The sequence below is a fragment of the Aptenodytes patagonicus genome, chromosome 9 (assembly GCF_965638725.1).
Source record: "Aptenodytes patagonicus chromosome 9, bAptPat1.pri.cur, whole genome shotgun sequence".
Classification (NCBI taxonomy): domain Eukaryota; kingdom Metazoa; phylum Chordata; class Aves; order Sphenisciformes; family Spheniscidae; genus Aptenodytes; species Aptenodytes patagonicus.
In genome coordinates, this window is record NC_134957.1 from 11064123 (window position 1) to 11090218 (window position 26096).

The 26096-nt window shown below is 58.8% G+C and overlaps 1 protein-coding gene across 2 annotated transcripts in view; it reads right to left on the reverse strand.

Annotated features, from left to right (window-relative positions):
- Nucleotides 1–25695, reverse strand: part of STARD8 (StAR related lipid transfer domain containing 8) — a 68109-nt gene extending 42414 nt beyond the window's left edge. The window contains exons 1-2 of one of the 2 annotated variants that reach the window (XM_076347106.1): nt 25636–25695; nt 20119–20152 (exon numbers count right to left, since the gene is read on the reverse strand). In XM_076347106.1, the coding sequence (XP_076203221.1) occupies nt 20119–20152; nt 25636–25680 (79 nt within the window). In that variant the 5' untranslated portion in view covers nt 25681–25695. Of the gene's footprint in view, nt 1–5210; nt 5392–20118; nt 20153–25635 lie in introns of those variants that run through there. The other variant, XM_076347109.1, reaches the window with a different exon arrangement.
- Between the last annotated feature and the right edge of the window lie 401 nt (nt 25696–26096).

Sequence of the window (26096 nt, forward strand, 5' to 3'; positions counted from 1 at the left end):
CTTTCTTGGCCGCTCTCCCTGAGCCACCTCCCCCAGGTGGCTGCCAGCCACCCCACCCTGCAGACACAGGTCCCTGGTGGGGAGGCAGGAGGGGCAGGAGGAAGGGGGACAAGTCCCCCAGCCCCTCTGCTTCGCCCCTGCACAGCATGCCGTCGCATGGGAGGCTCGCAGCTCAGGAACGGATCCCTCCATGCCTGCAGATTTACTGCCCCGGTTTCCAGCTGGCAGCCTGCTGTGGGGCTGTCGGTTTCACCTCGTCCCCCCAAAACACGCAGCAGCACAGCGGCTGGAGCACCCGGCGAGGAGTGCAGCAGAAGCATTTTGTTGCCATTCCTAGAAGGAACGGGGAGAGAGCGTGACTCCTCTGTGCTGCACCAGACAAAAGGGCGTTCAGAAACTGAACTTGTGCCTTTGACAGCAGCAAAAACATTCTTGTAAAATTCATGGGGCGGGGCGGGAAGAGAGGGAGAATAGAAACCCCATCATGTACCTTTGCAAATAAATTGTAGTTGAGCAGTGACACATTTGCGGGTCAGAAGCACCCTCTCCCGCTGCCACCCGCACACGCCTGCGCGGGCAGCGCTGGCAGCGTGGAGCCCAGCACACGCTCCCGCGAGCGCAGCCACTTTCCTTAAATAGTGGTGTTAATCACTTGTGCCCCGGCGAGCTTTGAACACAGGCATCAAAGCCTGCTCCCGAAGGGCGCAGCGAGCCTGTGGCCGGCCCAGAAGGCGCAGGCTCTCCGCAGGCCCCGCGTGCACATGTTGCAGTCAGATGCTTTTCACTCCCAGATAAAGGGCAGGAAATCCCCAGGCACACCCGGGCTCCGGCGCGCTGGGCCCCTTGGGTTCAGCGGCATGCCATCCCGGGAGGAGCCACCGAGCTCCTGCTCCCAATTAAGCAACAGGAGGCCCAAGCCTTGGCCGCAGGGTCCACGGAAATCCAGATGTTCACCCCGGGATTGCGCTGCCTTCCCGGGAGTTATCCCGACCACCCCGTCGGCCTGAGCGCTCTCGTCACATCGGACAGATGGGGGGCAAAGAAATGGCAGAGCAGGAGCACACCCCACTGAAGGCTCATCCCCTCCTGCAGCACCCCAGGCTGTGACACTGCGCATCTCTGCCTGGGTCCCCCCAAGGCAAGCAGCTCGGCAGGGGCAGAGCCGATATTGGACGAGGCTGAGCAGGTCCCCCCCATTCTGCTGCTGCGGGGCTTGGCCTCCAGCTGCCACCTCCACTCCTGCTCTCGCCCCACACACAGGTCAGCGGACCCGAGGTTGACATTACATCCATCCCAGTGACTGCCCCAAGCTCCCGCTGCCTTCCCTGCACCGAGCACAGCAATCGCAGTTTGCAGCAGCGAGCATTTTCCTGCTGGCTTAGCTACCAAACCCCACACGACTGCCAGACCCAGATCAAAGGAGACTCTGCTAGGGACCAGCTTGCACCTCAGTGGCTGCATCTCATGTACACGAGGTGTGACACCAAACCTCAGCCTGGCCCTGCCTGGCCAGCTGGTTTTGGTAGCCCCGAGCTCCCCCTGACCAGTAGCAGCAATCCGTGACACAGATCAGGACATCTCAGTGGCACCTGTGAGATGGACACTGGGGAAGCCACAGAAGGGGACGGGACATGGGACAGCGCAAGGAACTCAAGCTGGCAACGTGCCTCCGTGCAGTGGGATACGAAACGGCTGAGCACCCTGGGGAAGGTCCCCCAAGCTGCTGCGCTTGTTCCCAGCGCCAGCCATTAACATTTACTCTGCCTGTAACTGGCACCGGGTGACGACTGCCCTTTTCTGATAAGGGATCCTTCAACTGGCCCGACAAACAGCTCTGCTGCTGCGTGCTGGGCAAGCGTGCCCACGTGGCACGGGGACCCTGTCGATTATTAACTGAGCAGCGGAGGGAAGAGCAGCGGGCTGGTGAGACACCCGCCCGCGGGCGTCACAGCTGAGCAACCAGAGACAGGGGCTGGACACCCTGGGACCCAGCGGGAGCCACGTCCCACGGGCCCAGGGTTGGCATCCAGGGTCACCCCTGGGGAGCACCGGGCGGAGGAGGGACGAGCACGGAGCGGGGCAGCGTGAGGCCAGCACGGTTCTGCACCTCCAACAGTCCCTAGTGCAGAACCGCGCAAATAACGTGCCAAATCAATCAGAAAGCAAAGCAAGACAATGAAAACCAGCAAGCCATCGCTTCCTGCACCTAAAACGAATTTCTTGTCGGAAATGTAGGAAAAGACCCTGTCTCTTTAAATTTCTGCGCCCAGCCCCAGCAGCCTGGAAAAGTTAATATAATTATCCAGAGGTGACTTTCAGAAAGGCTCGCACAAGAAGGGTTATTGTGGCTCAATCATTAACCAGGAGGGAGACCCCCGGCCTTGCTGGAATGTGGCCGCGCGCTGCCGCCGCCGCTGCCGGTCCTCTCCGGAGTGTGCGGGAGCTCGGCACAAAGGTTAACGAACAGCTCCTCCACGCCAGCCCTGGTCACTGGCCTCGGGGAGGCTCCAGCTGCTTTCCAGCACGGCCCTTCTTTCATCACTAAATCCAACCGAACACTCCTTCACGCTTCCTGGCGGGGCTGGAAGAGCATGCGGATGAAGGGAAGTTGAGAAACGAGAAGACCCGAATTCCATGCAGACATCCCCTCCGCCACACGTGCCTCAGCTCCCACCTCAGCTCGCCCCGGGCAATACTGACAGCACCCACGGTTTGGGGTGTTGCTACTCCAGGTGGCTCCTCTCACCTCAGAGCGCCGCTGCTGCCGCAGAACCAACACAGGCATGGCGTGGGACAGGAGTCCTGGCAAGAGCAACGGCATCCCAGCCTTTGCAGCCCACATGCTGCCCCTGAAAGCCTTTCACACCCACAAAACCAGCTCAGCTTTCATCCCTGGGCTCTGGCAATACGTTTTACCAAATCTGGTGGGCAGAGGGATGGAACGTCTCTGTTATCAGGCTGGCGGAGCTGGAAGGAGATGCCCATGTTATCTGATGCACCGCTGGGCCGGCGAGATAAGCCCTGGAGCAGGGCTGCGTCCCACGCAGCCGGGGACGCAGCGACTGCGCCGGGAGGCATTTCCTGCCTCCGCAGCCTCGCTGCCGGCACGCTGCCTATATTTGGAGGATTAAACTCCCACATACATCTGAATGCAAAAGCCCTTCCAAAACCATGCGAAGTGCGAATTCAAGTCTGCAAACCCCTGCAACAGGCAGACTGTCTCGGGCTCCTCAAGGAACGAACAGTGTAAGGAAGAAGACTCGGTTCTCCTCTCTACTGGGGGACGATTTACCCTGTTCCCCAGGAGAGCGAAGCTGGGGCAGCACCTGGCTTTCAGCAGCTCCCCTCCTGCCTCCCCGCCGCTGCTGCCAGGCTCCGCTGCGGCACAGAGGGGCCAGGCAACCTGCCCTCAGCACCACCCGCAGCGCCTGCAGGGCTCGATGCCGGCCCCCTTGTCAGCTTGTTCCTTCACTGCAAAGTCATGCAGCAACCTCACGCAGCAACCTCTGCTATGCCCTCAGGGAAAGGGCAACCTTTCTTTCCCCTACTCTACTCCAATGGACTTTGAGAACCTTCAAATCTTTTTGAAATTAGTACAGAAACAAAGGGGAAGTACTGAGGTGCCCTAAGGCATAACCATATTTTGTTCTGTTACAAAACTAAATTGCTGGCAGCCTGTCCCACACATACGCTCAGGTTTGGACATTTGAGGCAATGCAGACAAGCAACGCTTAACAGAAGCACGACTGGATTTATTCAGTCAGTCTTTTATTAGAAAAGTATTTCTCAGAGGAAGCGCAAGTACATGAAGTGAATGTGAGCACCTCCTCAGAAGCCAGGTTTGATATCTGCTCTGCACTGGGACTTGATGTTTTGTCGCACAAGGAAATTACTGACGAGCTTTTGGCATAAGGGTCAGAGCTGATTTTTTCCCTACAAGAAGGGAGAGAGGCTGACGGGGTTTGAGCTGAGCCGTGCTCCCTGCCCGGCTCACTGCGAGGAGCAAACCCCGCTGGCACACGTGTGCAGAGAGCAGCGAGGGGCTGCTGCGCCTGCTCCAGCAGCACTGCTACCTCTCTTAACTGTGTTTCAGTTAAAATGTAAACAAAAAAAAGCACATTCATTGATAAGAATTGAAGTATGCACATGCAAAAGAACACAGAATTCTGCCAATAACATCACAGTACGTGCTCTGACATCCTGGGACTGTACGAGGCTCTTTAAAAGACAAGGCTCCTCTGCACCAAGGAACCGTTCTAAAACACAAACCACAAAACCAAACGCACAAAGAGCTGGTGTTTAAGTTAGCCACGATCAAACAACCCCTGAAAAAACAGCCTCTCACCTTGGCAGCGTGCTCTGACAGATTACTGCTAGTTCACAACGTGACAAACTACGCACGCACGGCAAACCCATCCGTTTCTACCAAAGACAAAGGTCTCCAAAAGAGACGATGGACTGGAAACACGTGCCCATGGTGCCGAAAGCCAGAACGTGGAGTCCAGCCTCCCCCCGCTATAGCACAAGGGCCTGATCCGAAGCCTCGTGACGTCAGCACAGTTTTTCCATGAACTCACTGGCTCTCTGGATCAGACAGCAAATCTGTGCTTTTCCAGCCACCAATTTGTCAGTAATCCCAGCTAGAGGAGGGGTGAAGAGGAGCCCCGAGAGATTCTGAGCAGTCCAAAACCCACAGCCAGCCCATTTGCATCCCTCCGTCAGTTTAGCGACGGGTCTGCTGGCAGCAGACGGGTCGGCCACAGAGGGAGTCAGGCAGCCTCACACGCCGAACCCACCGACTCCAATGGAAGCACAGCCTGCAGCCTCTCACCCCACGCGCTGCGGTGACTCAGACCGGGAATGACAGGGACCCAGTAACAGCTCAAGTATGTCAGGAAACATGTACCAGCTCCGAGCTTCTCCTCCTCCACAGCTATAACAACAGCCACCTCGCACCGGCACCGTGTCTATCTGCACACACAGATACCTGCTGCCGAACACAGATAACCCACCTGACAGCATTTTGCTGCTGCTGGAAGCAGCTCCACCAGGCAGCGCGGCCTGAGCAGCATCCTCCAGAGCCACGCGTAGCAGATTGCCGGACACTATCTTCCGAAATCCGCCCTGTCTTCTCCCCTCACCCCCCCCCCCTACACACCCCCGCACACACCCCCGCAGGCGCCCAGAGGACCCGCAGGTTTCTGATTTACCTTCAGGCTGTGCCGCGCCTCTGTCAAAACCGCGCTCCCTGGGGGGGAACTGCCAAGTCCCGGCGAGCGGAGGAAGAGGAGGAGGAGGAGGATTGGGGGGGGGGAAGACCCCTCGGTCCCGGCGCCGCCGCGGGCAGCGGGCGGGCTCGGGCTGGTGCCAGCCGCGGCTCCGGCTGTTGTCGGTGTGAGCGCGGCCGCGGCAGGTGCGGGGCTGCGGCCCGGGGCCCCGCCGGCTCCGCCCGCCCAGCGCCGGCCGCTGCCCCCGGGATCCTCCCGCCGCCCGCCCCGCCGCGCCCGCCCCTGCGGAGCTGCGCCCCGGTCCCGCCCGGCAGCCCCCGTCCGTGCCGGCACCCAGCTCCGGCACCGCCGCCCGCTGCCCCCGGCCCCGCAGAACCGACAGGCGGACCCGCACCCCGCGAGGGACAACCCGGCTAGCAGCATCCACCAGTGCTCCAGAGCCGAGAGGAACCGAAGTGCTGGTCCCCCAGCTCCGGGCTGCGAGGCTGAAGGTCCCGAGGCTGCGCCATGCATGCGCGGGCAAGCCAAACCGTGGAGCCACATCGGCTGCAGCCTGGGGAAGGGGCTGCCACGACACGTGTGAAACCCAGCACGATTCCAGACCCCGTCCATGTCCTGCACTGCCCCTTCGCACTGCCCCCAGCCCCCCGGTGGGCCCCCCCCCGCCACGTTCAGCCATCTCCCTCCCTCCGCTTCCAGACCGGCAGCAGCAACTGCAGGGGCTGTCCTGGCCTCAGCTTCACTGCGAGCACGCCGGACCACAGGCTGGGGGCTGGCGGCCCCAGGACAGGGACACCAAACAGCTGCAACCTCCCCGCCGGGCTGAGCAGCCGTGAGGGTCCCTCAGGCTGTTCCCTCCCAAAGATGAGCCCCAGGACAGTTTCTGGACAGACGCCCGGCTGTCCCTAGCTCTCCCTGACCCTCAAACCAAGCAGGTGGCAAAAGCAGGGGTGCGAGCCACAGCAAGGCGCCAAGAGGAGCAGAGGGGCTGCTCCTGCGGGACTAGTTTCCCAAAAATCCCCCTCACGCTGCAGGGGCTTTTCTTGCTTGGTAGTTCCTCCTCTGACAGCACAGGGTGAGGAAGATCCTTCCCACAGCACACACACATCTCACGACCTGGCTTCTGGATCCCAGACCCATGTCATGCATGATGGGACCAGCCACAGACTATTTGCAAGAGGGTGAAGAAGAAAATGGGGGATAGGGTCTGGAATAGAGGGGCTAAGAGGAAAAAACAGTGTTTAAGGTGGACTTGAAGGAGGAATTTGTTTGTGGGAAAGGGGAGGCAAAAGGGCTGGAGGTCAGGAAGCACCAGCCTGAGCATGGAAGGAGAAGGAGAAGCAGAGAGGAGGCAGAGTGTGAGACAGAGACGATGGGACACTGGGCAACAGGCTTGGCGGTGAACACAGCACAGATGCAAGGCAAGGCGAGACAGGTGGTGATATGATTTGGCGTGGGGATGGCCAGAAAAGCAGAAGAGACCAGGCACGTTGTAGGGATGCCACAAACCTGCTTTTCTCTTTAAATTACTGAGGGGGGGGGGGGGAAGGGTTGCCCAGGCACCCTAACATGTGAGGATCAGGGGAAAAAAAAGCAGGGTTTTTCCATTGTTTTCATAGTCTGAGAGGCTTTTGATGCACATCTCCTTCCTTCCTTCCTTCTCCAGCCCCAAGCTCCTGACCCTCCTCCCACCAACCTCCCGACTGCCTCTGCTCCCCTGCTGCAGCCCCTCAACGAGCCGCCTGGACACCACAGCCCTCGCCTCTGGAGGGAAGGGCTCTCAGCAACAGGCCTCTCAATGAGGCTGTTGTTGACTTGAAAGTCTTCATACAGCTTTGTGCGAGGGAGCCTCTTGCCAGCCAGAGACTGGGGGGGGGGGGGAATGAGGGCTCCTGCTGCTGGAGGGCAAGCAGCCGGTGCCACCCCCGCGGTCAGCCACAGCGAAGGGAGCGGCTGTTGATCTGCACTGGTGGAGATCAGTGGAAGGTCACTAAAACAAGGATTGATGGAGGCTGCGAGCGCCCTGCTACAGAGCCGCAGGCAGACGAGGGGTCAGGGTATCAGGAACCCAGCCGAGCCTTGACCCCCAGAAGTACCAACATCCACAAAGCGCTGCTCCCCAGCTCCTGGGGAGGGTGACGGAAAGGGATGGAGGGGGAGCAAAGCCTCTAGAAACAGACGATGGCTGCAAAGCCTCGGGGTGCTGACTGCCGAGCCAGCACCCCAGGGGATGGCCAGGATGGATATTTCACTCTGGCCACATAAGCGGGAAAGGGGCAGAGGCAGAAAGACACGGCACTGTTCCCAGCACGGGGAGCATGGCCGGGTAAGGGGAGAGCTCGCAACACTTTATGCTGCCACAGGCTTGCCTGGGGCTCACCTCTCGCCTGGCACCACGGTGGGTCAGAGCCGGGCACCAGTGCCCAGGCGGCCCCAGCGGCACGGTGATGGCCAGTGGAAAAAGCATTTGGTTCAGAGGAGGATTTCAAGCATTTTCCACTCATTTCCTCACGCAAAGCGGGAACGGGGAGGGTGTGGGGGCAGAGAGGCAGGAAATCTCCTGGAGACACTGAGCTATAAACAGGCGGCAAAGAGGGCAGGACCAAAGCAGCCGGTCCCACACGGACCCCGCGGGCACGTGCTTGCCCAGCTTGCACCGGGAAAGCCGAGGCCACGCTGCCGGGGTGTATGCTGGGAGGAACAGAAATCGCGCATACTGCACACTCCCCCCGCGCCGCCCCATGAATGGGCCTCATTCACGCCCGGCGATATTAATAGTTCCCAGTGTATTGCAGAGGAATGGCGGAGTGCCCACGGGCTCGCCTTCGGGCTGCTCCGCTGCCTGCACAAGGCACCCAGTGTGCGCGGGTGCACACGCGGGTGCTCACACCGGCTGCCCAGCAAAGGGGTTAACGCTGCCTGCGGCCGGCTCGCCTGCGGAGGACCTGCCAAGCAGAGAGACTAGAGATGGAACAGCCTGGAGCACGCTGCCCTCCCGGGCAGGGCAGGGAGGAACTGGGGCTGCCAGCCAGAGCACGCCCCGGGGGGCTGGAGGTGTCCTGCCCAGCCCCCAGATAACCACCACCAGCAAGGGGAGAGGGGCCGTTTAGGGTGGTCCAAAGGGCGTCACTGAGAAGGGATAGGAAAAAATCCAGCAAAGGCCCTGTTGGGCTGGCTGAATACTAGGAAAAAACATCAGAAAGAGTGAACAGGTTGGGGAGCTGCCTCCTCCTCCCAGCAGGGAGCGTGGGTGCCACCCAGCTGCTCAGGACACGGACCTAAACCCGGGAAAGCTCCAGTAATGGGCTCGAAGGAATAACCTTGGCCAGGTCCTTACAGGGGACTGTAAATGGGACCTGAGAAGAGCTGTGTGCGCCCCAACACACCCCGAGCTCGGCAGGCGGACAGGGCTGAGCGAGCGGAGCTGCCTCAGCAGCACACACCCAGGGAAAGCTGGGTTGAATCCTGACCCTACTTGTAAAGAGCAGCATACACACACAGCCCAGCCCAAGCCCCAGACCTGAGGTCAAGGCATTTTCAGGTGAGCCGTTCGCACTGCCCGTGCTGCAGCCTGGCTTCTGCTGCCCATGCTGCCCCCTCACCTGCCAGCACTAAAAGCCCTTCCCTGCTCTGGGTGAGGTCCAGCGGGAAAGTTGGCCGGGCCACACCGTAGCTACAGGTGAAGGCTCATTTTGTGGGACAGATTACACTGAGACACACACTGAACAACTCTGCCGGGGCTGGGAAGCTCAAACAATACTGATGCTGAAAAAGACCAATTATTTGACATTGGGCTGGATCCGCATATCCCCTGATTAAACACTTCTCAGCACTGCGAGGACACAGCACCTCCAGATGTGAAGGGCACACGGACGCACGTGGCTTATCCTGCCCAGCTGGGGGGGGGGCAAGGGGATGCTTCCACCCCCGGGGGGAGCTTCCCCAGGCCCCAGCAGGAAACCCAGGAACAGCTGATAGGAGCTGGCAAAGGCAGAGGCGCTCAGAGCCCCTCTCGACTCTGCTACAGCATCTGATCGGCTCACATCAGACCTGCAAACCCTGAGAGGGATTAGCCCCGCGGGGGGGGAGCAGCAGGCAGGTGCGTTCCCGGCAAGCAGCAATTTTCACCGCAGCATTCAAAGCCTCCGCACCGCCCCGGCCACCGGCAGCGCATCCTCCACGCGTGACACCCCCCCCCACGGCAGCAGAGCAGGAAAGGGCGCCCTCTGCTGGCCACGGCACGCAACACCCCACGCCAAATGAAAACAACCCGGAAAAGTCAAAACAAGCAAACGACTTAAAGAAGGAAAAAAAAAAAAAATAATACGAATCCATGGGAAAAGCATCTTTGCTCCAGCTGAACACCCACCGTGAAAGGAAAACCCACGCACCCACAGTGAACACATCCTGAGCGGCCCCGAGATGGTCATTATCTGCTTCTCTTTTTCCAACAACCAAAACAAACAGGGGGAAAAACAAAGTTAACTTTTTCTTTCAGGCGTATAAATAAAAACCAACCACAGAAACGAACACACCAGAAGTGGGTGTCGTGGGGTAAATTTATTCACAAGCATATACTCAGGGGACTCTTGCTCTGCTAACGCAAGTGTTATGTTTCATAATTTTCCCCTGCCGCAGATGGAGAACAGGAGAAGCCGGCGACATTTTCACGTGAACCAGCTCGATCTGGGTCTAGCCCCATGTCAGAGCTGGGCCCAGCCTGCACTTGCCCCCCTCTCCCACCTTGGGGTGCCCGATTTATTTCTCTGTCCGGCCACCCAATGCAGAACGCTTGTTTGCTTTTCTCAATCCCCAGCTATAAAAGCAGCCACCCACGCCGCTGCCACCGCAGCCCTTCAGACCTCCAGGTCCCCAGTAAAACCCCCACAAGGAGCCCCAGGCCCAGCAGAGCATCCCCGACACACCTGCAAGCGGCAAACCCACCCGCGAGCCCTGCTGGGCATCTCGCCACGGCAGCGCGAGAGCGTTTGTGCCCCTGCAGAGCACGCGGATCTGTGCGGGGTACCGGGGCGTTATTCATAAAGAAGGACGGCCATAAACCCTATCTGGCATCGGCATCCCACTCAAGGCCCTAATAACGGCAAGCGGGAGAGGAGCTGCCTGCCTCTCCCCTCCTGCCCACTTCAGATAACCCAGAAACCGCCTTTGCCCCATCTACCTTGACCCCAGCTCACCCCCACTGCATCCCCCCTGCGAGGAGGTCAGACTCAACCGCGGGAGGCCAAGAAGGAGGAAGGGGAGACACACCCCAAGAGCCAGCCCTGGCCGCTCGCTGGACGGCTTCTGGGGCCGCGGGGATGCTCCAGCACCGGTCTCGGCACAGGGTCAGCACCAGCATGAAACGAGCAAGCTGGCTCCGGCTGAGAAGAGGAGGACGGCTTCAATATCCTTGTTTATGAGAGGAAAATCAGGGGAAAGAAGTTAACTGGCACACACAAAATGGCAGATGGAGCCGGTGTTGCCAGCTGCACGAGTACGGCAGGCAGGATTTCACCGATACTGAATTCCCCAGCTTCCAATGGAGGAGGGCAAGAGGGAGGAAAAGAGAAACTCGGAGACATACGCACAACAGCATCATTCATGGGAGCTGATTTTGTGCAACAAGGGTCCTGTGTCTGGCCCAGAGCTCTAGGCAACTAAAACAGCAGCCACGGATCCCAGAGAAACAGCAGGAATTTATCTGAGGAATCTGGATTATGTGGCCACTGCTGAACCAGAGCAAAAGGCCTCCAGCTCGTGGAAGGTAAACACGTTGGCGAGCAATGAGAAGCAGCAACCAGCTCAATTACCCCAACTGTTTCTCCTTCGCCCACCCATGCCAGAGCCTCCTCCTGTTACATCGAGGGGGGGTTACTGCTGCTGGTCCTCCCTCCATGCAAACAGTACCACCAAGGGGATGGTGAAGAACCAGGTCCCCCCAATCCACACATGGACCTTGCCATAGCAGGCAGATAGAAGAGCAGCCTGGCAGAGGAGATGGCACTGTGTTTGCCATCAGGGGGTCACAAGCTATGCTAACTACTGCAGGTCTGCTACAGGGGTATGCAACAAACCAGAATGGTTTGTTGTTCCAGAGATAATGGTGGTGGTTTGCAAGTCTAAAAAAGTGGTTTTCCATTCTGATCCAGCCTCAGGAAGCACATAAAGGGTTTACCAAGACAAGTGAAAAGAGACAAGACGCTGATTAATCTCTTGGAAATCTTACTGGCATGGCTGGCTCCTGGGAGCAACTACGGACGCTCTGGGAGACCCTCAGAGAGAATTTGCGGCTGTGCTCCCAGCTTCTTGTGCAGATCATCCCAAAACAACCTCCTGCCCCCTGTGTCCCCTGCCCCGTTGGGCCTGGCTACAACTCACCTCAGCATGCCAGCACCAAGGTGGGCAATGTCACCGGCAGGGGGTCTGGCAGTGGGAGCTCTTAAGAAAACTCCATTTTCCCCTCACCTATGACAAACTGACTTGACGTCCCCATCCCTGAGCAATAACCTGTGTCCACCTGGCACGTTTTGGGCCATTCCCAAAGGGATCGTTTAACAGCAGGAGGAACGAGTCTCCAACACAAGTCTTGGGGCAGGTACAAGATGTAGTTCTTCACAGAGCATCGCAGCTGACTGAGAAACCGAGCCACAGCAGTTCCTCTTTCACACAAGCTAAAATAAATCGCTTTCAAGATTGTTATCCACACACAGTTATCGCAGGCATCTTTAAAAGCCACATCAAACCAGTTTTAGCACCAGAGTTCCAAACGAAGAAAAATTCCTTAAGCATTTTAACAGTCTTAATAAGAGAGGCTGATACAAGCATCATTAAAACACTATCAAATACAAAATAATGCCTTTTTTTTTTTGATGAAAAGCGTGGGGTTCTTTTTTTCTGGTGGCCGGCCCCTCGGGCGGGTGGTCTGCTTTACCAGTCGGCTCAGGACAGACACCACTTGGCTTTGGGACCCCCAGGTCCTCACCCACCAGGAGATGGGCTCGGAGTGAAGCCCCCCGCATCTTCACTCTCCCCCAGTGTTTTCAGTAGCAAAGAGAGAGACCGTGGGCTGCAGCAGCATTGAGACATCCCCGCTCAAGGGTGTTCAGACACCCTGAACACACTGAAAACCGGTCCCTAGCACAGAGCTGGCAAACAGAGCAGGGTTAGTACCTGCGATATTCAAGTGACAAGGCTCAAGGCTCTACCTTACACAAACATCCCTACCAGCCATTATAAACACATTAAACCTCACCAGCACTGCAGTTTTCCTCGGGGACATCAGCAGACACGACCTGTCCCTCCTGCCATAGCAGGAACACCCTTATCAGCCCGCTCAGACACAGCGGGCAGCAGAGACGCTGGGCCAGAACATCACCCAGTTCGCACAATTTTAGATCGAAAAGAAAGCAAAACCCCAGGCCCCTCTCAGCCCACTCTGCCTTTCGCACCCCACCCGCGCTGACTCCCGTGAAGCCCACCTTCCACCGGCAGCCCCGTCTCCGCGCCCCCTGCCCTTCCCACCGCCATCTGCATCCACCGCTATTTCCTCAGGCCCCCCGCGCCCCCCGGACCGGGCCGGGCTGACACCCCCCTCCCCAAGCAGGCAGCGAGGCTGGTCTCTCCCGCCGCTTCTCACAGGCTGAGATGCGGAGCGAGGAAGAGGAGGAAGGGGAGCCGGGGGAGCTGCAGCGGCGCGGAGGCTGTTTGCCCTAGGGAAGCCCCGGCTCCCGGCCGCCCCGGAGCTCTGCCAGGGCGGCGCGGGGCTCCCGCCGCCCGCCCTCGCCCACCGAGCCGGGGCAGAGCCGGCGGCGGGGGGCAGAGCGGCCCCGGCCCGGCCCCGCCGCTCACCTGCTCTCCCGCGCCGTCCCCACCCGGAGGGAGCCGCGACGCGGCGGAGCCGCAGCCCCAGGGACCGCCCGGAGCCCCGGCGCGGCGGCGACCCGGCCCCGGCCCCGACCCCGGCCCGGCGGCTGCCCATCGCTGCGCTCCGCGGCGGAAAGGTCGAGCGGCGACGGCTCCTCCCCCGCCGGCGGCCGGGATGCCCCGGGCCGGGGCCGCACACCGCCGCTCCCGGGCCGGCGGGCGGGGGGAACGCCCGCTCCCTTTCCGCTTATCCCCCCCCCCGCCCGCCCCCGACGGAGACTCACAAGCAGTTTCTCTGGCAGAGGAAGCCGCTCGCCCCAGGGGAAGGCTCCTGCTCTCTCCGCGCCTCCCGGTCCTGCCCGGCGGCCCCGCTCCCCCTGCCGCCCCGGGGACCGCCTCCCGCAGCATCCCCTGCGCGCAGCCCCTTTGCCGGGAGGGAGCGCGGCGGGGGCTGCCATCGCCAGAACGCGCCGCTTGTGAACCAGCCCAGCGCCCGCCGCCATCGGGCATCCGCCGCCAAAGGCCGCCTGGCACCGGTGCCAGGTGTCAAGGTCAATGTGATGATGATTCACGTGTTCCGCATTTCATCTTGCATCCACCTAAAACTGAGTCATCAACGGCCTGGTCCAACACAGCATCAGCGCACCTGGGAACGCCCTCGCTCCCCGCCTCTGCTCCGGAGGGTGAGCTGGTATTCAAAGCGCTTCGGACATTTCAGGCAGGATTCAGAGTCTCTTCATTAAGAGGAGAAGGAATTGACATGATCAGACTGGCCTGCAAACACCTCACACCTTTTTTTTTCCCCATCTGACCTCTCACGCTTTGAAAAGAGAACCACATGAGTATTACAAAGCGCCCATAAAGGCTGTGTTTGCTTGCACAGCCCGGAGCCTCCTCCATTTACAGCAAAGTTCTCTCCAGGAGTACAGACGGGTTATTTCAGCCACAGGAAACATTACCTTTCTTTGCATTTTTAATGCAGCTTACACGTCAAAGCTCTTACCAGAGAAAAAACATTATACAGCCAAACCTTTCTGTCAGTTTTCAATGTATTTTCTCATTTTAATTTCAAGGAAGTAACCACACTCGAAACCTCCCTCTTGATCCTTTTGGTCTCATGCAAACTACCCAGAGAATGCAGATATAAATGTTCTTTCTTGCCTGCAGTTTCTTTCCAGTCTGTCTCAACCGCTCCTTGCTGCCATGGGAAAAACTTGGCGACATACTGGGCACAAGGTGGCCAAAGGGGCCTTTTCCCAGCTCGTTCTCCGCGCTTCCCAAGCGCCCCGCAGCCCAGCCGACACAAGGAAAAACCCTCTCTCTAACCAAGGCTCTTCCTTTCTGGCCTTCAAAGAAAATCACCCAATTCGTGATAGGATCCTGCTGTTCAGAGCAGGGAATCTGCATTTTGTTAGCTACAGGAAACAGAAAAACTTCCAGACCCTGAAATTAAAGCCCCAGAAGGACAGAGGAGATGAGCTGGGGGATGGGAATCAGTTACTGCAGGAGTCGCTGGGTTTCAGAGTTACAGAAATTTTTATAGGCAGAAGGGGAACAAGACAAGAAATGGCTTCATTTCGTGGGCTGGAGGGGCCTCTTGCCTCTGACAAATAGTTTCCCCATGGCCATTTATTGGAAAAACTGAAGTGTGGCCAAGTTGGTTTTGATTTTCTTTTAAAGTATTTTTTCTCATTTCACGTTTTCGGCTTGTTTCTCAGGAGCCAGTCACGGCGGCGCGAGCGCTCAGCAGCCCGCCCGTCCCTCTTGGGGGGAAGGGGGGTGGAAAAGGGGGGGGGGGGCGATCCAGCAGCCTCTGTGGTTTTGCCGAAAGAGCAAAAAGGTGACACGAGAACAAACCAAAAGTGTTTAAAATTTCTGTAGGTCAAGGTGTTAACACGAGTCCTTTGCATGCCCATACCACTGCCATGGCGGTTCCTGTTAATTAACAAAGGATGTAATTATGTGCATGGCTCCATGGGTTTATATGGGAGCTGCCTTTCCAGTTCTCCGTGGGACTGCAGGGGCTGCGGAGAAGCAGCAGCACGAAGCAGCGGCTCCCGGAAAGCGGCTGGGTGTTACGGAGGCACCGACGGGGACGGGCAGTGCCTAGCACAGCACCGAGAAAGCTGTTTTATTGAAACAGCGGAGAAGGCACCTAGCCGTAAATATCCCCAGCCAGTGACCCGGGGGGACAGGCAGGAAACGTCAGAGCTTGCAGCCTTGGCTCTGCCCAGAGGCTTTAGCACCAGCCTACCTTCTAGGGGAAATTAAACCAATATGGATAAATACATATCAAAAAGCTCAGCGGTTCAAAAATAACCTCAAGGGTTCACTGAGAAGGCTGAAAAGGAAACGCTGGAGATTGTGTCTCAAGCCTGAGGAGATGCCGTCCCCAGCTCCCGAGAAAACATCTGATGGAAAGAAGCATAAACCGTTTGCTGTGAAGCTGCCCTGGCAGGGTGATTTTTAGTATATAAATTCTTGTTTAGGCGTTACCTTTTTACTTTTTTTTAAACTTTTTACTACTTAGAGCTAATCACAAAGCATTTTACACTAGCCAGGCAGGGGAACAATTCCCAGTGATAGGAGAGTGCCCAGGAGTAAGGCCACGGAGCCTGTAACAGAAGGAAAATGAAAATATTTGAGGAACAATCCTCTTCCTTCATGAAAAATAACCAAAAGTGGCAGAGCCCGTCCGAGCGTGGGTCGGGTGCTGCTGCTCCCAGGCCAGCACCAGCGGGGCTCTGGGACGGGGGCTGCCGCCCGCCCAGGCTCCCAGGGGCTGCGCAGCTCCAAGGAGGGACCTGAAGTTACTTTGGGACCGAGGTCGGCGTGTCAGCATGATTCACCAGCCGAGCCCGAGACTGACCCCGTGGGAGGGCAGGGAAGAGGAAAGAGCAACGCAGGCTCCCTTTCATCACATGTCACACCAAAACCGCTAATAATCACATTCAGTTCAGCTTTTCTACTTCCTACCTCTTCGCTCGGGATCCAGACCCGTGCCCACATTTTCCACCATGTAACAGGCAGCAATTTCTCAGGGAGTTTCAGAAGTCCCCAGAAACAGGTCCCTGCAGCCACATCCAGCATCCCACCCTGTGCCTTCAAGCCACCCGTCTCCTCCCTTGCATGGATACTGCAGACAGAGTGCGGCCCCGGTGTCGAGGGCAGCGGTGCTGGTCCCTGCACGCCTGCCTGTCCCGGCACGGCTGCACACCCTCGCAGCAGCCACCCTCGCGGCAGCCACCCTGCCAGCCCCCCGGTCTCTCTCTCTTTCAGCCTATTCAAGCAACGACAGAAAACCAGATCCCCATCCCCCTCTTCTCCCCCCCAAAACAGGGCACCAAACATGCGAGCACACGCCAGGAGAGGAACGAAGGGCTTGCGCTCGGGCTACAAACCAACAGAACCAGCGCAGGACATTTTCATGTAAAGAGAGAACAACTCAGCTGTGACAACATATCAACAACAGCTAAATTTAGCGAGTTATTTTCAGAGATCCAGATGCTGGGTAAATACAACCTTATTATTTCACGCAGGGGCAAAAGTTCAGCAGAGTCCCTCGTGCTTCTTTTCGCTATTATTTCACCATGTCCAGTCGCAGAAGCCCACTTTTGAAATACTATAATATCATCATCGCCTGGCTGCACGGAAAGAAGCCATGAGCTCAGTCCCCGTCCCTCGGCAGTTAGAGGAGGCCACTGCTTAATAACATTTGCAGAGCATGCTCCCGATCCTACTTTTGGAGAGGCCTGATGCTGCTATCGGCAGGAATCTATTCAGAGGATGCAGGTTTCGCGTGCACGGCTGGTGCGCGAGCCTTTCCTTTCTGCTTTGTCCAGAACAATACATGGGAAGTGAATGTCAGAGAGGAAGCGGAGGGTTAGGAAATCCATGGAAACCCGGCCCCGGCTGGGACTGGTCCAGCGGGACGGCTCGGGGCCGCGCGGCGGGCACTGCATCCCACACAGCCCGGGGGTGCCCGCAGAAGGGGACCCCCCGTGGCAATGCGAGGTGGGGTCCTGCCGCTGGGCAGGGCGGTGGGTGGGACGGTGGGGACGCAGGGCTACCCACTCATGCCACGGGAAGGGAGGGCTCGCCACAGGGTCGGGGGAGAGGGCTCTCCCTCCGAGTAGCACACTGCACAGTTTTGGCTGGTTTGTCTCAAAAATCGAAGTTCTGGGGTTTTTTCCTTCAATTAAATTGTCTGAGAGACAGGCTGTGACCCTGCCCGTGGAGGCGGGTTACCAGCGATGACTGTTCAGCGGCTTCCTTGGTGCTCGCTGCTGGCACAGGCGCCGGCAATGCCCCCCCGGGCTGGCAGCCGCTGCTGGGAGGAGACCGAGTCCCCGCGTGCTCCTGCTGAAACGTTACCTCTAAGCAAGCAGATGAAATCCAAGTTGTTTTCCACTGTTACTGCTGCGGGAGGTGAGCACGGCGTACCCAGCTGTTTTAACGACAGTGGGAAGCAGCAGCGACTTCATACAGCTGACGTTCAGGGAAGGGGCCGTGGCAGCACGGCCCCAGCTCCCGGCTGCTCGCAGGCAGGGACGGGGCCTGGGAGCTGGGAATGGGTCTGGCTGCGCCTCGGGAAGCGGCTCAGGGAGTTTGCCGGGAGTGGTGGGAGAGGAGTGGTGCTGCGGGGGGAATCAGGCGCAGGCTCCAGGAAGCGATGGAAGAGCCAGGAGAGGCACGTTCCAAACAGTTACCGGGATAAACGCAGAACCAACTCAACCCTGCCTCATACCGTTGTCTCGAGAGCTGAGGTCCTCTTGGTACCCACCCCAAAGAGATTAAAAAAATCATCAGGGAAGGGAATGGTGTCTCCCGAGACCACTATCCGAATGTTTCCTTAAGTGACCCCCATTTGTCAGAGCATCTTCTAGGGATGATCAGCTAAGAGAACAGCAAGCAAATGCACCAGCCTCTTCTCAGATCTTTAAAAACCCCAGCAGAGGGTACGAACTGCCTGCGGGCTTGCTCCAAGTCCAGCGTAATTCACATGAAAGGGAGAGTTTCAACCACACTCCCCTGGGCACCGTGCTGCTGCAGATTGCAGCGATGCTGAGTAGCCTGCTACGGCTCCAGCCGATGCATCGAATCACAGGTGTAAAACCGCGCAGCTGCTCACGTACGCGAGGGCTCCTGCTCCCCCTGCCCTCAGACCCCTACGCAAGCGTGGCGCTGTGGCGGCCGAGCATCCCTCCAGCAGCGCAGAGCTCATCAGGCTGGGTCGTGGACGTGTGGCCAGGAAGGTGCGGGCTGGCAGTGTTGTGAATGTAGCTGAGCCTTTAGCAGGAGAGACTTGGATTTTACAGGCAGTTTTAACCAAGGGGAAAAAAAAAACCTATAAACATACTTCCCCCCAAAATCCTAGCCATGGATGCGATCTGTAGGAGTCTTCCCTGCCCCTTCCCTTGCACAGGGCTCTTTAACAAGCTCTTGATATTCATGTTGTTAATCTCTCCCGTGAAAGGGCAAGAGAGACCACCCAGGATTACTTCTGGAGCTCCGTTCACAAAGCACCTTTTGTTGCCCAGAGCTCTCCTGTGCTCCTGGGCTCTTGTGCCGAACAGGCTCAGAGCTCACCTAACCCTTACGTGCATGAAAAACAAGAGGCCGGGTCATTGCCCTCCAGTTAAGGGAACTGCTCGGAAATCACCGGGCACATCCCGCGGGCTCCCTGCAAGACGGCATTTCCCGTTTCACAGCGCCGGAGGCTCCGGCCGGCAGCGCGGGCAGCACCGCTCCTCTTCAAGAGCCATCATCTGCGGGACCTGTGGGCAGAGGAGCCCACACAGGGCAGAGGAGCGCTCCCGGGTCCCTCCGCTTCCTGAGCTGCTGAGAGCTAGTGACCATAAGCTGACTGTAGGACCAGGCCAGGTTTACTTCTGAGCCACTGCTGAGCAAAGAGCCTCCATTAGACCAACTGGTGAGACTATAAAGTGCAGGACCCCTACCCATCTTGCCCACAAGCAGGGCCATGCTTGCCCATGGGGCTGTTTGTCTGGGGTTGAACACAAGGGCAAAGCGAAATCCAGAGCGTTTCTTCACACCCGGCAGAGCAGCAGCCGGGACCGTCAGTGCCGTTTCAGACACGTTTGGCAGCGGGGCCCTGCAGTGTTCTTAAAACGAGCTGGCTGTGCCCTGTCCGGGAGCCTACAAGCCCTGTCCCCATCCCTGGTCCCCAGCCCCGCAGGCGCATGCCTCCTCCTCCTCCTGTAGATCACCACCAGCCTCCGGCCTCCCCAGCACCCACGAGCCCCCCGCGGCAGGGTGGCCCTGACCCCCAGCCTCTCCCCCCGCCTTTGCAGAGGGACGGTTAGGGCAGAAGCAGCCCATGGACATGCAGACAACAACCACGGATCAGCCAGGAGCTGCAACGCGATTCCCTCCTGCCCGGCTGTCGCTGGTGAGACATCTCAATCACACAAAGCGGAGGGGGCTCCAAGCCGGGGGAGACCCTCCTTCCTACGGCATGGCAGTTTCAAGGCTCTGGAGCTCCTAATGAGCTTATCTGCAGAGCATAACATCATTCACCACAAGGAAGAGAGGAATTGAAAAGGAACCAGAAAGGAGCAGAGCTGCTGCCGGGCTGGTTGAATGGCTCACCGTGTCGGCACAGCTACGGCAGCGCACGCATGCCGGTGAGGGGGCCCGCTCCTCTCTGCGGGACTCCTCCGCACACACAGCGGCCGGGATTTCACACCGCTAACTGGTGATTAGTGCAATGTACCGCCAAGCCTCGTTTGCAGCCAGGGTGGGGAAAGGGATGTGGTGAAGGAGGGGCTGGGCACGTCTTGGGGGTCCCTCCTGCACCGCTGGGGCTCGGCGGGTGCCCTGGCTGGCACTACCTCACACTGGCTGCCCTTGCTGCCCCTTTGAAAAGTAACAGTTTGGGGAAAAACTCATACTGCTGGCAGAAGAAACCAGAAGCCCAGCAAGAGGACGGTCCTCTTCTTCTTGTAACCCCTGCCCACCCCGCAGCGAGGGCATTCCTGCCCCGAAAAACATTGTCGCAGCTTACCTGCATCTTTTTTATCTTCTAGCAATGTGAAACACTGTGAAAAGAAAGAAAAAAGAACAGAAATCATTTTGTTATCTATTTTGATTTTCACATTCACGGTCTCCTACTGCTCACATTCGGGCTCGGTCCCCACTCCAGCCCCTTCAGCCGCTGAAGGTCCACGCCTGGGTGCCGCTGGAGTTTGGGAAGTGGGGGCGGGGAGGGGGCAGGCAACTGCAGGGTCCCGCGGGAGGTGCTGCAGGGTTCCCTTGTCTGGCTTTCGCTATAGAGGGCAACAAACACACACAAAATGCGAGCGCAGCCAGGATGCGGCAGCAGGCAGGAGGAGAGCGGGCGCAGGACAGAGGCAGCCCCAGGAGAGACGTGGGGCCATGGGCCAGGGACCACCTCCCTTCCCTGCTCCCTGGAGAGGAGCTGGGACCAGCAGTGCCTGCTCTGGCTCTGAGGACAAGCAGAGCTCTAGCAAAGGACGTGCCCAGCGCACGCCCATCACCACGGCTCCCTGCCTCCTGGAAGCCATCGGAGGAGCAGCAGCAGCCGGGGCCAGGGGCTCTGCATCCCTGGGGCAGGCGAGGGAGCCGGGGAGAGAGGGAGGGCTGGAGATGGACCTTTATGCCTGGCAGCTTGGAAAGGACACTGCAAAATTGCCAGAGAGGGAACAGGTAGGCAGGCAAGGGCCGTCAGATCTGCGCCACGTGCCGCAGGTGATGCCCATGAGCCGCCTGCACACCACGCACCGTGCACTGCGCATCACACCCAGGCCCGGTCCCGCAGCCCCCGCATGGGGCTCTGCCACAGGAAACCCATGGGTCACCTCCCGCTCCTCCTCCTCCTCCTCGCCCTGGGTTTGACACCCAGTGGCTGGAGCGGGCAGAGCCAAAGGGCGCGCTCCCTGCAGGCCAGTCCCCTTGGCTGTCCTTAGCTGTGTCCCACAGTCCTCTCTCCAGCTCAGGTCCCTCACCCGAGCATCCCTCAGCTCCTCACAGCTGCTGCTCCGCCTGCGGCAGAGCTGGCGGCTCCGGTGCCTTTCCACCGGAGAAACCCCTGGGGAGAGCACCTGCGGTGGGACAGCAGCCGGAGAAACCACTCCCAGCCATTGCAGCCAGACCCCACCGCCCTCTTCCCCTCCCGGGCAGCCCCCTCCCACCTCGCAGGACACACCGAGACCCGGGTTCCACAATATCCCAAGGGCTTTGGGTGAAAAGCATCGTCACAGTGCACGAAGCATAACTGCTTTTCCAAGACAAATTTCAGAAGAATCCAGTCTCATCCCCAGGGCTCGGGGAGCATCTGCTTTAGGAACGGCTGCTTTGGGTGATTTCTCCAGCAGCAGAACGAAGGGGGAAGGGACCATCAGCCGGGGGGGGGAGGCTGCAGCAGCTCCTCTGAAGAAGGGCTCTGCTAACGGCATGAGAAACAGCTGGAGCAGAAGGAAGAGAGATCCCAGGACACTCGGACCCTGCCTCGGAGCGAATTACTGAAGGAGCCCTTTTCCCTTTGAGCCTCCGCATGGGAATTTCAACACAGGGACTTGCAGCCCAGCAAAGCCCTAACCGAGAGCTCGTGGAGTTTCTCCTCCCCCCTGCATCTATTCTCACTGGCTTTGCACCCTATCTCTACGTGCCCTCCGGTTCCCACAAGGAAGGAAAAGAGTGTTGTGCACTGATAGGTCACCAAGATGGACAAGGCACAGGGTCGACCCCAAACCGGCACAGATGTGCCCTCCAACCAGTGCCACGCCGGCCTGCGCTGGAGCTGCATCTGGCTCTGGACGGCACTGGGGGAGCCTCGGTGCGGCAGACGCTTGCTCCAGCGGAGGAAGCACTGGGCTGGGGTCCCCCCCGAACACGTCCCTCGGTACCTGTGCGGCTGCACGGATGGCAGTGGAGATGTCCAGGTTTTAATCGCGTTAAGCAGGTCTGGGAGCAGAGCGTACAATGGTGTCTGCAAGCACGGAAAGCCAACAATAAAGAAAGGAAATAAAAACAAAGAAAAGCTGAAAGCAGGCAGGGCTCTTGCTCCCCGAACCTCTCCACGGGCACAGCACCCAGGGTGGGGAAGGGGCCACCAGCAGCACACACAGGGGCTGCCCCTCACCTGGGGCTGGACTTCTGGGGACAAAGCCAAGGGAAATGGGATTTACAGATGGCAGAGCCTTGCCAGCACATGGCAGACGGCAGCGATTTGCACGGAGGTGGAGGAGCAGGAGTGTCCCGGCGCTGCCCAGGTCCCGAGGCGAGCGCAGAGCCTAGGACCCTCCCCAGGCCCCTCTCTGGGCAGAGGTGAGCCCCCTCCAGCACAGCCGCAGCCCTGCCGAGCGGGGCCAGAGATGCTGGCAGGGCGGCGGGGATCGCTGCAGGAATGCAGCGTGCTGCTGAGCCGGCCTTTCCCACGGGCCACCCGGGAGCCCTCTTCCTGCCGGGGCAGCGGGGCTGGGGATGACCCGGGGGGAGATGGGCTTAACCATCTCCCCACTGCCGGGCTTCTCGCAGCAGCGCCTGCCCGAGAGCTGCATGCTCAGCTCTGTGCTCCCCCAGGAGAGCCTGTGCAGACGCCCGAGCCCCGCTCTGGCAGTGTGCGGGCAACTGGAGAGCATCAGAGCCGAAAATGTTTGGACAGGGAGATGATCGCTCCATCCTGTCTGTTATCACAAGCTCTGCAAACATCAGCCTTGCAGCCGGCACATGCAGTTGATACCCACGGAGTGGGGCAAGGTCTGGCGTGCGATGAGGTAGGGCTGCTCTCCCAGGCCATAGCAAGGGCAGGGAAAGCTGGTCCCTGTGCTAAGGCAGCTTTAAGGAGCCTCCTCTCCTCTGCCATTGTGTCTGGGCACTAACACCTTCTTTTTCCCCATGAAATCTTCCACCAGCCACAGCTCTACCTCATTTAACCTGGAAGGCGTTAATCCCATGGACAGAGCCCTGCACATTTCTCCCCCTTCAAGAAATTCCTCCACTGGTCATAGCGAGCACCGGCACGGGGAGGAAAACGGGAAACCAGACCGAAGCAGAAGCCTCAGCCCCACGCAAGGCCATCAGTACTCGCCGAGGGAAATCAGGAGGGCGGTGTCCTCTGTCCCTTCGGCTTCCCGAAGGGCCTGGCTGGCCCCAAAGCCCACCCAGCCGCTCGGCCCTGGGAGCGGCTCTCAGCTCCGTCCAGGCAGAGCTGCTCCCCGGCTGCCCCTCTCCCAAAGCCTCACACTCCACAAGGACTTGTCCAGCACTTGTGGGACCCAGGTGGGGATCAGCCAGGTCTCGTTTGCTGGTGCGGGGGTGGCTACTGTGGAATTGAAGTGGAAATATGGGAACGGCAGTATGCCGATGGAAGAAGAGAAACGAAGTGTCCACCAGGTTACCTTGTGTCGCTGCAAGCAGAGCAACGGAAAGCTTAAAACCAGCAAAGGAAACTATGCAAAGAGCACAACACTCCTGAACTTAGGAGCAAGGCACCTGTAGTATCTAGCAGGGAGACCCTTATCACCGCCCTGGGGTTTTGCGATGCCAAACTCAACAAGAACCTCATGAGCTGAGCTAATGAGGAAGCACAAAATGCAGAAACATCATTTTGCCCCTCGCCTCGGAGCATCGGGGAAGCTCCCATCCAGGCAGAGTCCCCTGTCCTTCACCGCTGGGCCACTGCTCCGAGGGAAGCACCACTTCGCTTACAACTACTGAAACAGATTTTCTTTTTCCCCACAGCAGGTAGTTGGAGGTGGTGAGCCAAGGGACTCTCACCCCTGTTCTCCAGGACTTGTTCTCCTTGGTCAGAGCCCGTCCCTTCTGAGCGTAAAGCTCAGCTATCTCATGGCAAATATCTTCTGGAGCCTCCCATTGCCTGGAGCTTCCCTATTCACAGGCCCCTGCACGGGTGCCTGGACATGACACTTCAGTGCCCAGGGGTGACAGTGGGGAGGAAGAGCCCCAGAACCAAAGGACAAATTTACTCCCAGACCCATGAATGACTTTTGCCCATGCTCAGTCCCTACACGGCTCCAGGCATACTACAAAAGCATTTTCTAAGCAAGAAGCAGATAAAAATACCAGCTTAATTAGTAGAACTGGAGGGTTCAGATGGGGAAGTATCCTCGGGGGCGGGGGGGGGGCTGGGAACATGTCTAGGGTGGGGATAAGACCCATGCGCTGCCCGGGGCCGCAGCCAGAGGAGCAGCTGCAGCCAGGGGGGCCCGGGGACAGCGAGGGCAGGAGCCATCTCACGGCTCCCAGCAGCTTGCCGCCTCCTCCCCGCCACCCACGCCAGCTGGGCAACCGGACCCTTCCTCAGGCACGAGGTTACCAGCGGTCTGCTGGTTGCTTTCGACTTCGCTGAAGTCCGCGGGCACCGGGGAGCCCAGCGCGGGCCAGGCTGGAGCCCTCTGGGAGCTGTAGCTCTGCAAGGGGGGATGCAGGACCCGGTCCCTGTCTCCCTGTCGCCGTGAGCACGATGGCAATGACAACACGCAGCTCACAGGGACGAGGAGGGTTAACAAGGACTTGCTAAGCTCTCTGGAGACAGCAGGGACAAGACAGCTACTAATATTATTAATGAATTTCACAAATGTCATTTTTAGCCTCAACTATTTTAAGCTTTGCATTGAAACCCCAGGGGAACAGCATGCATTCCATATTCATTTCACCACAGCAGATCCACTCGCTTGACACAGCCCGGTGTACAGCACCGGTTGGAAAGGGATTTTAGTGCTTTTTCCAGTCTGAAGCTCCTGAAATCCATACTCACAGTACCTCCAAAGTCTACCCAGCACACCTACCACCACACTGCACAGGCTGTGATACAAAAAATCCAACACAACAAACAGGGGCAGTCAGAGAGAGTTGTACATTATTAAGGCGGCAGATGAGGAATTAAACCCGAATGAAAAATACCAGATGCCATGAGAACCACTGCTGCAGGAAATTAAAAACTCAGGGCCTCCGGTCTCACTGTTCCTTTGTCATCCCGCTCACAGCCGCCCCATCCCTCCAGGTCAGCGAAGCCAGACGTGGTCCCGCTGCCGTGCCGGGAGTGACCGGAGCCTCCAGGCGAGCCCCAGTTTGCAGGGGTGCCCCCAGCCCAGCTGCACCACCTGAGCCATGCACGGCAGGACCCGGCTTGGCGTGTGCAGACCACGTCGGGGGGCTGGCAGCACACACACACACAGAGCCCATCAACGACTGCATTATAACCACCGGTGCTGCATCCACACACACACGCTGCCCGCGTTCGGCCAGGCGCAGCACCCTGCCTGCCCTCGGGGCTGCTGGCTCTGAGACGCGGGTACCATCGCTGATGGGTAGCGGGTGAGCCCAGGGCACACCGACCAACGCAGCCGCATGCGGCCCATCCAAAATTAACCTTTCACGTGCACGCGGGGCACGGGCACGACATCCCTCCGGAGCAGACGTCAGGCACCATGCGCAAACCCCAGCCCGACTAGAGACGCCTCCCCCACTGCCCCTTCCGGCAGCTTCTCCTGAAATTAGGAGGGTGTCGAAAGACGGACACCATTAGGCAGTTCCTTACCTTGGCTCTTTTGAAGCAAGCCCAGAAAAAATCCAGCAATGGCATGATGGGCCGGGCAGAGGGGCAGGCGCAGAGCCCCCCTAGACCGCGGCGCTGCCCCCAGCCCCAGGGAGAGCCCACCCTGGCACCCCCATGGCTGCTGCCTGCGGCACGCAGAGCTGGGCAGAGCCCCAGTGCGGGCAGGAGCTCGACACAGGCAGGGAGGGAGGGAGGGAGGAGGCAGCGCTGCCTGCGGAGGCGGGCCAGCGATTCAAACCCTGCACCGTTATTCAGTTGGTTGCGAACAGGCTTGGACAGCGATTGAAATTCCCTGAAGATTGCGAGTTTTAAACAGCTCCAGGCTTTCCTTCCTGCCTCAAATGCACCGAGCAGCGTTCTCCTTCCCAGGCAGTGGGAAGGAGCGAGGGAAGAGAAACACCCCCAGAGCAAAAGAAATGGGAGTTTGGCTGTCAAAGGCACAT